Source organism: Hippocampus comes, unplaced genomic scaffold (genome assembly GCF_001891065.2).
Source record: "Hippocampus comes isolate QL1 unplaced genomic scaffold, H_comes_QL1_v1.1 scaffold226, whole genome shotgun sequence".
Classification (NCBI taxonomy): domain Eukaryota; kingdom Metazoa; phylum Chordata; class Actinopteri; order Syngnathiformes; family Syngnathidae; genus Hippocampus; species Hippocampus comes.
This window is the reverse complement of record NW_017805477.1, coordinates 446996-459365: the sequence shown is the minus strand read 5'-3', so window position 1 is coordinate 459365 and position 12370 is coordinate 446996. Positions and strand designations below refer to the sequence as shown.

The following is a 12370-nucleotide window of genomic DNA, read 5'->3' as shown; positions in this document are numbered from 1 at the left end:
TCTGTTGTGCGAGATGGAGTATTTTCATTCCATGTGCCGATTTGGTTTCATTCTCGTCGGAATACAAGGCGGTAAACACGACTACAGTCATTTGCATCGGACATTTGCAAAGGGCTGCTTTGACTGGTTGTTGATCTGACATGTTACAGCCCAAACTAGTAACAGAATCGCAATTTGTTGGCACTTCTGTTGTGCGAGATGGAGTATTTTCATTCCATGTGCCGATTTGGTTTCATTCTCGTCGGAATACAAGGCGGTAAACACGACTACAGTCATTTGCATCGGACATTTGCAAAGGGCTGCTTTGACTGGTTGTTGATCTGACATGTTACAGCCCAAACTAGTAACAGAATCGCAATTTGTTGGCACTGTCAATTTGAAGCAATGTCTCGGTTTTCAGTAAAAAAAAAAAGATATCGGAATTGAACAAATGGGGGGGCGGAGGTATGTGAAGCGCACGGTCACCAATTAGATTCCAAGAGTAAGCCGATGCAAAGCCGAATGGTAGAAAGGCCCCCCCAATCCCAGTGATTGTCAACAACTCGCAAGGAAATAGACCAGTAATGGGGGCGGGGGGGGTGGGGGCTTCGCACGTGTTGCAAATCCATAAACCTAGCTAATCTGCTTGGCGGGAGAAATGGAAAGCAGTTGAGACCTCACTTTCTCAGCGTTGCGCCATTATGTAAATTGAAGCCAATCTAAGCCCCGCCATGAAGAAGCTTTGTAATAGAGCCTTGATTAGTGAGGCGGTTTGGAATCAGCCATAAAAAGAGTCATATAAATGGCTACATTGAGCCCGGCATCATTTTGCCCACTGAACTTAATTTGACTTTGAAGGCACACTGGGTTTTATGAACATTACGGTAACCATCAATGTTAAGTGAATTTTTATTTCTCATTTCTTCTTCTTTTTTCCCCCCCCGTGTTTGATGGCGTTATTAGATTGAATGCCATTTCAGCAACGTGTGTTATTTGAACATGCGTTTATGACCGTACTCTCGGTGGACACAAAATTCGTGACACCTGGCCAATGGAATGTGAGCTAATTAATGCAAGGCCCGCATTTGTAAAGTCTACCTTTTGAGAAAGAAAAATGTACCCTTGTGATACACGTTTCTTGTTGTCGAGGTACTTTGTCGAATTCTACGCATTACTGTCGCTTTTCGGTGGTCATCTCGAGCGACTACACCATCAGGTACGAGATCAGTAAACACAAACTTACCGATTGTTTCCTCATCGTTTCGGATTAGGTAGGTCAGGGGTGCCCAATACGACCGGTAGCCCGCGGACCGGTCCAGGGTCGATCGTGATGAGGGCCGCAGTGGGTAGCACCCAAAGGAGGTCTCTTCAACTGATGGTTCACAACTTTTATTGAACAGCCAGCCACACGCCGTGAGACCTACAATAGAGAATAAACATGAAATACACATAATAACTCCAACGGTATGTTTTGCACATCCTTTAACTAACCCAAAACATAGACCGGAAATTGATTACAGCGCCTTAAACTTCAACGATTACAAACCTGAACCTTAGGCTACAGCATCGCTACATATTGATCAAGATGCATTTGCACTCTCCAGTGAATGAAAAACGAAACAAAGCAGCGAATCGTAAACACTGTGAAATTACGCGAAATCTCGTTCCCTTCTCAACCAAGTGCGAATGAATCGTTCCGTTTCACTTACCACGGTTTTGTTTTGTCTGGTTTGACGGCGAGATCGTGTCAGTTATTGACGTCAAAGCTTCATGAATTACGACATCTTCCTTTCCTATCTCCTTCAAAATAAAAGCATAGGGCATGTTATCGAAATCGCAAATCTGCAAGACCAAAAGTTACAGCAAGGTCACTTACATAGAGGGAAATGGGGGAAAAAAAAACATTTGTGTGTCTGTGTTCCTGTTATTCGTATATATTTTTGTGTTAGTGTACACTGCACCCGAAGCCTCTTATCAATTTCACGAAAAGTATTTCAAAGATAGAATAAAATAAAAAAGCAGGTCACCTTGAACTTAGGAAGGCGCACGATCCGCATCACCGGAACTTGTTAGCGGTCAGCAGTCTGCAACTGCAGCTTGCGATCAGAGCTGGTGTCGGCGTACCTAATAATGTGTCCCGTGAGCGTGAAAACAAAGTTTTCATACAACCCAATTTAAGAAACCCTTGCAATTACTTGACTGTTGGTCCCTCATTAGGCGTCCTGTTTTTCAACACCACCTCCGGGTGGAAAATCCACTAATGAGGACACCGCGTTGAGCGGGCCCGCCCATCCTCTTCTCCGTCCTTAATTAAGCAGCGTGACTCTCCTCCTCGAGCCAACAGCATCCAGAGTTGGGGTCGAAGAAAAACAAAAAAAACAAAAAACATTCACACCCAGGCGAAGTAAAGACAATGCACATATTCATCATGTTTGGAAAGAAGCGTCTATTTGTTCATTTATACCGTGTGCTTCACGATTATGTTTTTGTTTGAGGTTGGATGAAAGCGGCTGGAGGCTCCTGTGCTTGGTGTACATTGTCTCATTCGAGATAAAGGCTGAAGAAGTGGCATAGCATACTGACTGGAGCGCTTGACATTTACCGGAACCAACAGAGATGCTTGTATTGGCCTTCCTTTTTTTATTTTTAAAAGAAAATGTTCACAGGTGCCCATAATGTGCAAAACATAGTGTTGGAAACAATTTAAGATGAAGATCAACGATTTTTTTTTGGGGGGGGGGGTGCTTAATCTCATTTCATGGAAAACTATGCTTCAAAAGTGAAACAAAACCCGAGTCCAAACCATTATGTGTGGCATCGCCCTAGACTTAAGATCAGGGAGCACTAATGGATCAAGTGCGCTTGCTTTTTCTTTCTTTGGGTTTTATTTTGTCGGTTAGTCCCATTTCCCACGACTACCTGGGGCGATAGTGTCCAATTTCAAACGGAGTGCCTCAAAGATTGACCAATCCCTGCGGCCATGGGATTCTCCTCCCAATCAGGCAGAGGGTGACTACTAATTGGAGCAAAGGCGAGACCCGTCACAGCCTCCCGCTTGCGCTCGCTCTCATCTCGCAGCTAAATGTCAGCCGGCCATGCACAATTACAGTGCTTCCTTTCCCTTGCAATTATCCGCTGTGGCAAAATGATTGTCACAGAAGCAACCCCCCCCAAGGGTCTGCGCTTGGTCCGAAATTATGATACCATATACCAATGACATCGGCTGTGTTTGTCAAGTTTTTAAAGCTCTATTTGCTGCTAATGCAACTTGACATCGTTGCGGAGAAACTAATCGGCAACTTTCTGACTACCGTGGAAAAATAATAACGTATTTTAATCGAATTAACGTTGTCGTTCTCAATGCTACTCACGCATGCGCAGCCGTTACGTAGCAGAAAAAGCGGAACTTGCCTTTGTTCCCTCAACCGACGTGGCGCCGCAACTCAACCTATTTCCATGTGTCGTGAGACCAACTTGAAAGCAAACTCCATTCTGCCAATTTGGCCAAGATAACAGAGCGTGTTAGTTTGATTTTTTTCACTGAGGAAAAAAAAAAGATTTTTGACTTGCAGTCCAGCTTTTTGCACAAAATTCTACTAAGCATGTGTTGCAACAGGCAGCTATGTTTAGATGGATCGTGTCACATTAGGGACTTGACTCTTTTTTTTTCCACAATTGACACATTTTGTACAAGCAGCTTGTATGTGCATCGGCGTGTGGTGCTCATTGCTCAGCAACTGCATGCCGAAGCAACATTTTGTGTGCGTGTGTGTGTGTGTGTAAACCTGCAGTCATCCAGCCCACGTTTGCATTTTTAGCCAAAGGTATCAGAGCACATTGCCGCGCTCCGATGAAGCGGATCATTCCCCACTACGCAGCAGAGAAGCATCATACACGGTGCGATCGGCGCGCATGCTGGGAATGGAACGCGGAGAGAAATGCCATTGCCGTAATGGGGGCATGGGGAGTAAGTGACTATAACCTGAGATCAACTTGGCATTAAGGAGCGCCCCGTGGGTACTTTAACAACGAGAGACAATGAGCTGATGGCGAAAAAAATCGGTGTCACGGTGAGACAATGAGCGCTCGGGTGACAGATGCGCAAATCACACTGTGCGTTTTGACCAAAACGCTCCTGATAGATGGCCCGCCCTGCTTCTCTCTTCGTTTCCTCATGTCTCTCACTTCTTCTTTGTGCTCATGTGACTTGGACTACGCACCGCTTTGTGCGTGGTGTGCCTGTGTATAGATAGAGATGGATCTATATACACATACATACATATATATGAATAGTGTATGGGAATTCTGGCGACAAAAGCCAATTTCATGGATTCCCCCCACTGGGAGCGCAGGCCCGAGCAAACAGCCACCCTCACCTATGGCTTGTTATAAAAAACTCCATTCTGCCAATTTGGCCAAGATAACAGAGCGTGTTAGTTTGATTTTTTTCACTGAGGAAAAAAAAAAGATTTTTGACTTGCAGTCCAGCTTTTTGCACAAAATTCTACTAAGCATGTGTTGCAACAGGCAGCTATGTTTAGATGGATCGTGTCACATTAGGGACTTGACTCTTTTTTTTTCCACAATTGACACATTTTGTACAAGCAGCTTGTATGTGCATCGGCGTGTGGTGCTCATTGCTCAGCAACTGCATGCCGAAGCAACATTTTGTGTGCGTGTGTGTGTGTGTGTAAACCTGCAGTCATCCAGCCCACGTTTGCATTTTTAGCCAAAGGTATCAGAGCACATTGCCGCGCTCCGATGAAGCGGATCATTCCCCACTACGCAGCAGAGAAGCATCATACACGGTGCGATCGGCGCGCATGCTGGGAATGGAACGCGGAGAGAAATGCCATTGCCGTAATGGGGGCATGGGGAGTAAGTGACTATAACCTGAGATCAACTTGGCATTAAGGAGCGCCCCGTGGGTACTTTAACAACGAGAGACAATGAGCTGATGGCGAAAAAAATCGGTGTCACGGTGAGACAATGAGCGCTCGGGTGACAGATGCGCAAATCACACTGTGCGTTTTGACCAAAACGCTCCTGATAGATGGCCCTACTTCTCTCTTCGTTTCCTCATGCCTCTCACTTCTTCTTTGTGCTCATGTGACTTGGACTACGCATCGCTTTGTGCGTGGTGTGTCTGTGTATCGATACAGATGGATCTATACACACACACACATATATACATATATATATATGTGAATAGTGTATGGGAATTCTGGCGACAAAAGCCAGTTTCACGGATTCCCCCCACTGGGAGCGCAGGCCCGAGCAAACAGCCACCCTCACCTATGGCTTGTTATAAAAACTTAAGAAAAGGACAGCGAATGCATTTCACCAATGTTTAATTAGACTGCATGAATGAAAGGTTTCTTCGCCCTTTTTCTATGGCTTCCTCTCCTGCTTTCTTCCCTCTTTCTTTTGCTGATAGATCTGCAGCGTGACCCCAGTTAATTGAAACCCAGGAGACTCTTCTTGCATAAAATCAGATTTATCTATCCATAAAAGGATTTTGTTAAAAATAGCCCAAATCCGGCGCGGCTCACAACCAAGAGCCCGCAGCGATGGAGGCGAGCTTGGCTCCAACCTCTTCTGGCCTCTCTCAGTCGCCGCGGTGAGGCAAAAGCTGCCTTCCGCTCACTAGCTGGGGACCCATTAATTAATGGCAGGAAAACACAGACCTGAGATCTTCGGGGCAAATACCCGGCTCCCGCACGGTAACCTCCAAAACGAAAGACACACTCTTGCCCCTCATCCACTGCTCTTCCGAATCGTCTCAAATGTCCCTCGGACAACCACGGGAAAGTCAGGATGGACGAGAGTGACAATGACAAAACACCCATCAGATCAAATAGTGTGATTGGATGAGACAGGTCGTATTAATTGCGAGCAAAGTCGGCGGGTGTGGGGATTTGTCTCGTGCGCTTGCTGGATGATTTTCATCGATGACGATACGATAACGATATATCGGGTCGTCGGAACCGAACGTCCGTCATAAACTGAAGACACCGCTTCATTAAATTACGCAGGTGGACCCAGGGAGGTGTTCCATTCCATCCATGCACGAAAGTCATCACTATTTGCAATACAACGAAGCATCCAACGCTGCGTTCCGATCCGTGATTTTAGTGGCCCGTGTGCAGCTGCGTAGGATTTGGGCTTTGGGGCCTCCACTGCTGTTATTGTGGGGGATCAGCAATCGCGGTACCCCCGTCAAAGCTATTTGGGGAAGGGAGGAGGGTCAGAAGCCGAGGAACTAATGAAGGCAGCCGCGCATTTTCCCTTGAACGCAGAGAAGCCCGCAGGGCTCCCGGTGATGCGGCGCCCCGAGGACAAGAGCCCCAAATGGGGCCCTCGGGCTCTCGCCATCCTTGGCTAATTCATTCATTAGGAATACGGTGTCACTCGCTCCCATGTGACCGCGCGAGCAGGGTTGCGTGTCGTGCCGATCAACGTGCGGTTTCCTTCCGCGTTTTGTTGAGTTGGGATGCGAGACGAGATGCAGCTGGGCGGTCGGTCCAATCGGGGCTCGCAGGCTTCCCCCCCCCCGCGCTGCTTCCGCAAGAAATTAATAGGTGGCGGCGTTGATGCGTTAAATTACTTTGCATTGGACACCGCAGACAACGGGATTATTTATTCTTTTATATGGCCCGTATTAGAGCGGTGAGCCTTCTGCTTTGCTATTGTTTTTAAATTCCATCTTGTTTTCCATTGCCCCCCCACCCAAAAAAAAAGCAACCATGCTCATGTTTCAGTGTCCCATGGATCGATATTTGAGGTTCTATTTACTCAAACCCCCCAAAAAGGAAAAAAAAAGTGCTACCGTTCCACCGTCTCTCTCTATGGTGCTGTACATAGCCGATTTAGATGTTTTTTTTGGACTTGTGGTTTTTCACGCTTGCTGGTACAACTCCGTCCCGAACCGCAGGGTTTTACTGTGCTGTAAAATGAACACCTTTGACACGACTTCTGTGCGCTCAGACGATCCTAACGCTTTGGCGAGTGAGTGGAAAGTCACTGATTCTCAGACCCATCAATCATCAGACTATCGAGACATCTTGGAGTTTATTTTAAAAAAAGGAGCGTGATGCCTTCATGCAAACACTTGTGGTTAGCAGTCACAGAGCAGATTGTTGAACGTACAAAAACGAAGCCGATTTATCTGTGCAGTCAAGGAATCCTTAAGGTGGGGAGCAAGCGGTCACTTCATTCTTCCCTTTCAACTTGTTTTTCTGTTTTTTTTGTTGCAAATTTCCAGCGCAGAACTGTGTTCCTTTCGAGTCTCTTCGGTGTTGTTGTGCACACTGGCAATGTGTTGGCGTGCGCTCCAAAAGTGCCCAACCGCCACTAGTCCCTTGTAATCCCAACCAGATCGTTCGGTTTGGGGAAGTTTCAGCCCCGTAGCAGCCAGTTGTCTTCAGGTGGAGAGAGCCCCAAAACTCCATCTGACGGTCATGATGCATGTTGGGCAAGGAGGCTCAAATCAAAGCCTGTGACGGATGCCTCTCATACATTTTGGGAGAGGGGCCTGACTTTCTTTCCGGCCAGCAGTCTGCTTTTTAGGTCCTTGGTTGAAGGAAGCTTCATTTTCTCACGGTTTTTACTGTAAACGTTCAAGAAGATGCCAACGAGCACGAGGAGGCCACCGCAGATGTACCTGTGTGAGGGTGTTGGGGGAGGGCGGGGGGGGGGTGACAGAGGTTGAGTATACTCAAGTGACGACAATGCCACCTGAAGAAAGGTTCACTTTCCACCCAGCGTTCCAGAAACAGGACATTACAAATTGAGAGTGCAGAAAATGCTCCAACAAATGAATGAAGATTCGGTGATAGGTCAGAAAATCACAGAGTCGAGCTGCTCTTTCTCCAGAAAAATAAATAAAGAAGCTGCAGTCAGCGTGGGCAAAGTACGACTATCTTGCGTGAGCCGAATCACGTTAGCGGCACGAAATGTGACCTTTTTGACAGAGCCCATGAGTAAGTGCGGCAATGAGTCATGGGTGGCGAGACAGAGGAGCGGAGTACAAAAAAAGGTACAGCAACGGACCGAGGACGTGAAAACGAGGGGTCGGCAAAGTCAAATCCGAGTTTTCTGAGTCAAAGCAGAGTTCGGTGGACACGTCGTTAAACAGAACAACGCTGGCCAAAGTCCAAAGGTGGCGGCACTTACTGAAAAGTGAAGGGCTTGCTGAAGAACATGAAGGAAAAAAATATCGTAACGGCCTTCCGCCCTGTAGTCACTGCAAAGAAGGAAAACACGCTCAGAGGTCTGGCAACGGTTGTTGGCTTCAAGCAAACCGACAAAGACTTTCGAACAACCAGAATTGGGGTGTGTGTGTGTGTGGGTGTGTGCGCGTGGGTTAAAAAAACAAAATCAGTCGAGTCGAGTTCAGATATTTGACCAAAAAAAAAAAAAAAAGTTGGAAAACTGACCTGTAACTGCAACGAGGGCATCAAACAGCTTGATCAAGGCCAACACAAAAGAGACGCCCAAAAAACCCGAAAGAGAGAAAAGGAAGGCATAACCGTACGTCCGCACAGGGTCCTACGAGAAGACAACAAACCGCATGACAAGGAAACAGAAACACGGCGGACTGGCCCGGTTTGGGGACCGCTGCTCTCGATCAACAAAAAGGAATTCCTTCCGACCATCGTATTGTGCACCGATGGAATCGAAGTGCGACGGACGGAAGTCAATTCCATCCTTTTCTCTTGACCTACACTCTGAAGAATGCCGTCTCGGCTATACCGCGGGGGCGGGCCAGCGCCTGCTTCGACAGGGCCGCCGCAAACGGGCCCGCGCGGGAGCTTTGCGACTGAAGAGACGTCATGACGTGCGAGCTCACCTCCGAGCAGAACGACACGGCCGGTGCCAGCCCACCCGCGCACAGCAGCCCGGCCAGTATGTACACAAAGCCGATGGAGTACGAGTACAGCACCTGTCGACACAGCGAGCGCAACTTGACTTCACAGCTGACCAAGACGCGTTACCGACATGGCGGCAATTCGAGGCCCAACATCTTGGCCATTCTCAATTCTCCTAAAATCTTTCACAAGATGGGAGAGGAGCCATCGAGGGACCTTCGACTAACTGAAAAACACACTTTGACACTTGAGATGATTTTCTTTTCTGTGAGTCCATCATTTCCGGGTCCACTCAATTTGCTGTACACTCCTGTCATGTGCAACTCCAGCAGAGCGGGCTACATGAGGCCCAGCTCAAAATTCCAGGAGGTCTTTGCCAAAAATGTTCCCATCACACCGTCCGTGTCAAAGAAAGAATACGGGGGGAAATACCATTTCGGAATTGGAGGCATGATGACGTTTCATGGCTTTCTCCTGCACATTTCCAATCGCGGCATCTGCACACAGTGCCAGGGAAATGAAGAAAACACCTGAAGATAAACAAACAACTTTAACACGCAGGACAGAAATGACTCTCTTTTTTTTCTTCTTGGCCGTTATTTAGCCAGATCACGTACGCACCTGTGACATTAAAGTTGGGTGTCACTTTGCTGTCAGCCAGCATGAACCAGACGAGTCCCAAACACATGCAGACAGCGGCGGCCACGTCAACCGGCCGATAGCGTTTATCTGAAACAGGGGGGTGGGGAACACGCCAATCACGCCAAACTGCAGCTCAATGCCAATGTGAACGCAGGCAGAAGAAAACCTCCATCCCGGGACTCGCCTTCATGTCAACGACAACACAGGCAGCCTGTTGCTGGGCGCGCGGCTCCGACTTGAGGCTTCCGCCTCGGTTTTTTGAAGCGGTGTGCATGCTGGACATACTGCTGACGCTTTGCCAGCATATATGAAACAAAAACGTTGGTGGCAATTTTGATCGTGATGAGGCCACAGTAAATCTCACATTTTAGATAAATTGCAATCAACGGGCTTGGCTGCCCATTTTTTTTTTTTTTTTTCACGGGGAAGTCTGACAATGTGCCGCAGCCCGGTGCCGGTCCGCGACCCGGTGGTTGGGGACCACCGCCTTCACACATAAGGCTCATCATCTGTTGACTGAGTTTGGTCGCGTGACGCTCAGAAGCTGAGCCGAGCCCTGAGCAGGTGCGATGTCATTTTCAGATGACAGCAAGTGACGAAATAGCCGCTCCCTGAGATTAATAAAAACGGGTGCAGTTTCATATTCGATAACTGCGATCTTAATATTGATACCCTGTTTGACGAGTGGGTCCGCATAGAACAATTCCCAAGTTCACCTTTAAGACTGTGATACAATGCTTTAAAATAAATGAAAAAGTGTGATTGTAAAATTGTGATTCTTTATGAAATAAACGTTATGCATCACTCAGTACGTATGGCCACCATTTTCCTTTTTTTTTTTACATTGCGCTTTTCATGCAGCGATGCAAAGCGCTTGACAAAAAGCAAGTCAAAAGACAAACTAAAACAAATTCATGACAATGCAATGGGAGAATCAATCGATACTTATTTTACAAAAAAGAAGGGAAAAAAAAAAAGTCGAAACTTACCTTGTAAAAATACTCCTCCAATCATGACAGGAATGAGTTTACAGCACTTGAAGATGACCTGTGTCGGGTAGTTCAAGTAACCCAGGGAGGTGTTAGAAAGGCCAATGGTGGCCACTGTTAGAAAGGCAAGTATCATATATGTCTTCCCGGGTATCCTGGAGGATATGAAAGGGGGGGGGGGGGGTCAGTTTTATCCCACAAAAATTTTGGTCATTTGAATTTCTGGGTAGTTTGACATACAGTAGAACAGTTGTACCTTCTGCGTTTGTCTTTTGTGAACTGAAGCTCCGTGAGCCCAAACAGAGAGTAAAAACCAAATTGGACCAGAGTGAGGTACCAACCGAAGGGTTTAAACCCCTCCACCGAAAAGATGAGCTCCTGAGGGGGCAAGACAAATAAGCAAGATGGTGACAACTTGAGGAGGCCAGCTCCGGCGCTGAAATATGAGCACCAAACCACCACCTCAGATGCTCATTCGAGGACCACGCCATCATTTTTAAGCCCCCCCCAGACCCCGATGATGAGCAGTTCTTCCATGCGCAAATAGCTATCAAATAGCAAGTGCATGTGTTGTATTCGCCTTCTTACCTGTACGTATCCATAAATGAGATAAAAGAAGAAGACTCCAGCCACACAGATGCAAAACTGCGCGAGGGCACTGAAGTTGCCGAGTCTGATTCCGAGAACCCTCAGTTCCTCCAGGGACTTGATATGAGGGGACATCACCTCTGCAGATGCCGGGATGGAGATGGAAATGTTCTTCCGCGAAGCGTTGTACCCCACCGGGCCGTATTTAGCACTCATTGTGCCCAGGAACTCCTCGTGGCTGTGCAAACACAAAGCATCATACCTATTGCTCGATTACATTGATTTATTTAAATCATTTCATCTGCCGAGGGGGTCAATAAGGTGTTTCAATGTCACCATTTTTAAAACATACGAATTAAGAAGACCTGCTGCAACCGTTCCGACGTGAAGAACGCTGCATAATACACACGAATTACCATTCAACTTTGAAATGCAGTGATTTTCATGTTTTAAGGTGACCATGATTTATCTCAGCTACTATCTTTTTCTCCAAAGGCTGACTGGGTGTTTTTACCAGCGCCCAGTTTCGACATCAATCATTTAAGAACAAAATGCGCCCCCCGTTTTAGTTCAACAACGATCTCACATTTTGGGTGGCATTATGTCACCGTCACTTTCTGAAGTGTAGCTAATTGAGCTACTTTCCCTTTCAATCCCGTGTTGGAGAACTTCAACATAATACGACGAAACAAAGCACTGGCACGATGTTCGACTGTCGCGGTGTCAAATGTTCGAGAGATGACGAAAAAACAAGAAGAAAAAAAAAAGGCACCGAGGCGCAAGACGGAAACGACATCCTGGTCGTTACCTTACGCGTCGGTTTGAGCTCCTCCTGCGGGACTATTCCGGCGAACGGCACCACTGTAAACATCTCCTCGCAGTCATATTTCGTGGCGACGAAACTCGCCCGGAATCCTCTCTACCCCGGTGACAAGCTGGCAACTTGCAAACAAGCTAAAAGAGGCGCCTCGGCTAGCAAGGCGCAAGTCGCACCGGCGGAAACGGCCAACCACTTCCGGCTTGCGCTGGCCGAAAAACTGTCATTCGATTGGTCCAAGCGAGGGCGCGTCCTGCCCTCCTCGTAGCCAAATAATCGACGGCGTGACCGGCCCTGAATAGGCGTCCGCAATTTGGGGAGTTTGCCGTTTAAAGCGGATGTCCGGTGGGCAAGCGTCATTTGAGGCCGACTCAGTCCTATTTCATTCTTATTTTTGAACTCATCAGCATCAGTGGCAGAGCGACGCGGTCGCCGTGGGGGGGTCAGGAGTCACGCCAAAGTACTTCCTGTCATAGATGGTCTCC

The 12370-nt window shown here is 47.4% G+C and overlaps 1 protein-coding gene across 3 annotated transcripts; it reads right to left on the bottom strand.

Moving 5' to 3' along the window:
* Positions 1 to 7033: 7033 nt before the first annotated feature.
* slc35b3 (solute carrier family 35 member B3) lies at positions 7034 to 12108 on the bottom strand. Of its 3 annotated transcripts, none has more exons than XM_019875570.1 (10): positions 11877 to 12108; positions 11069 to 11306; positions 10737 to 10858; positions 10481 to 10635; positions 9471 to 9578; positions 9282 to 9379; positions 8831 to 8923; positions 8418 to 8529; positions 8155 to 8224; positions 7034 to 7642 (listed from the first exon to the last, which is right to left on the bottom strand). In XM_019875570.1, the coding sequence occupies exons 2-10, from the start codon at positions 11282 to 11284 to the stop codon at positions 7492 to 7494; spliced, it is 1125 nt and encodes a 374-aa protein (XP_019731129.1). In that variant the 5' UTR covers positions 11285 to 11306; positions 11877 to 12108; the 3' UTR covers positions 7034 to 7491. The 3 variants fall into 3 exon arrangements, with proteins under 3 accessions (XP_019731129.1, XP_019731128.1, XP_019731127.1); XM_019875569.1 differs by lacking the exon at positions 11877 to 12108 and adding an exon at positions 11583 to 11796 and having other exon boundaries at positions 9282 to 9346; XM_019875568.1 differs by lacking the exon at positions 11877 to 12108 and adding an exon at positions 11583 to 11795.
* Positions 12109 to 12370: the final 262 nt, after the last annotated feature.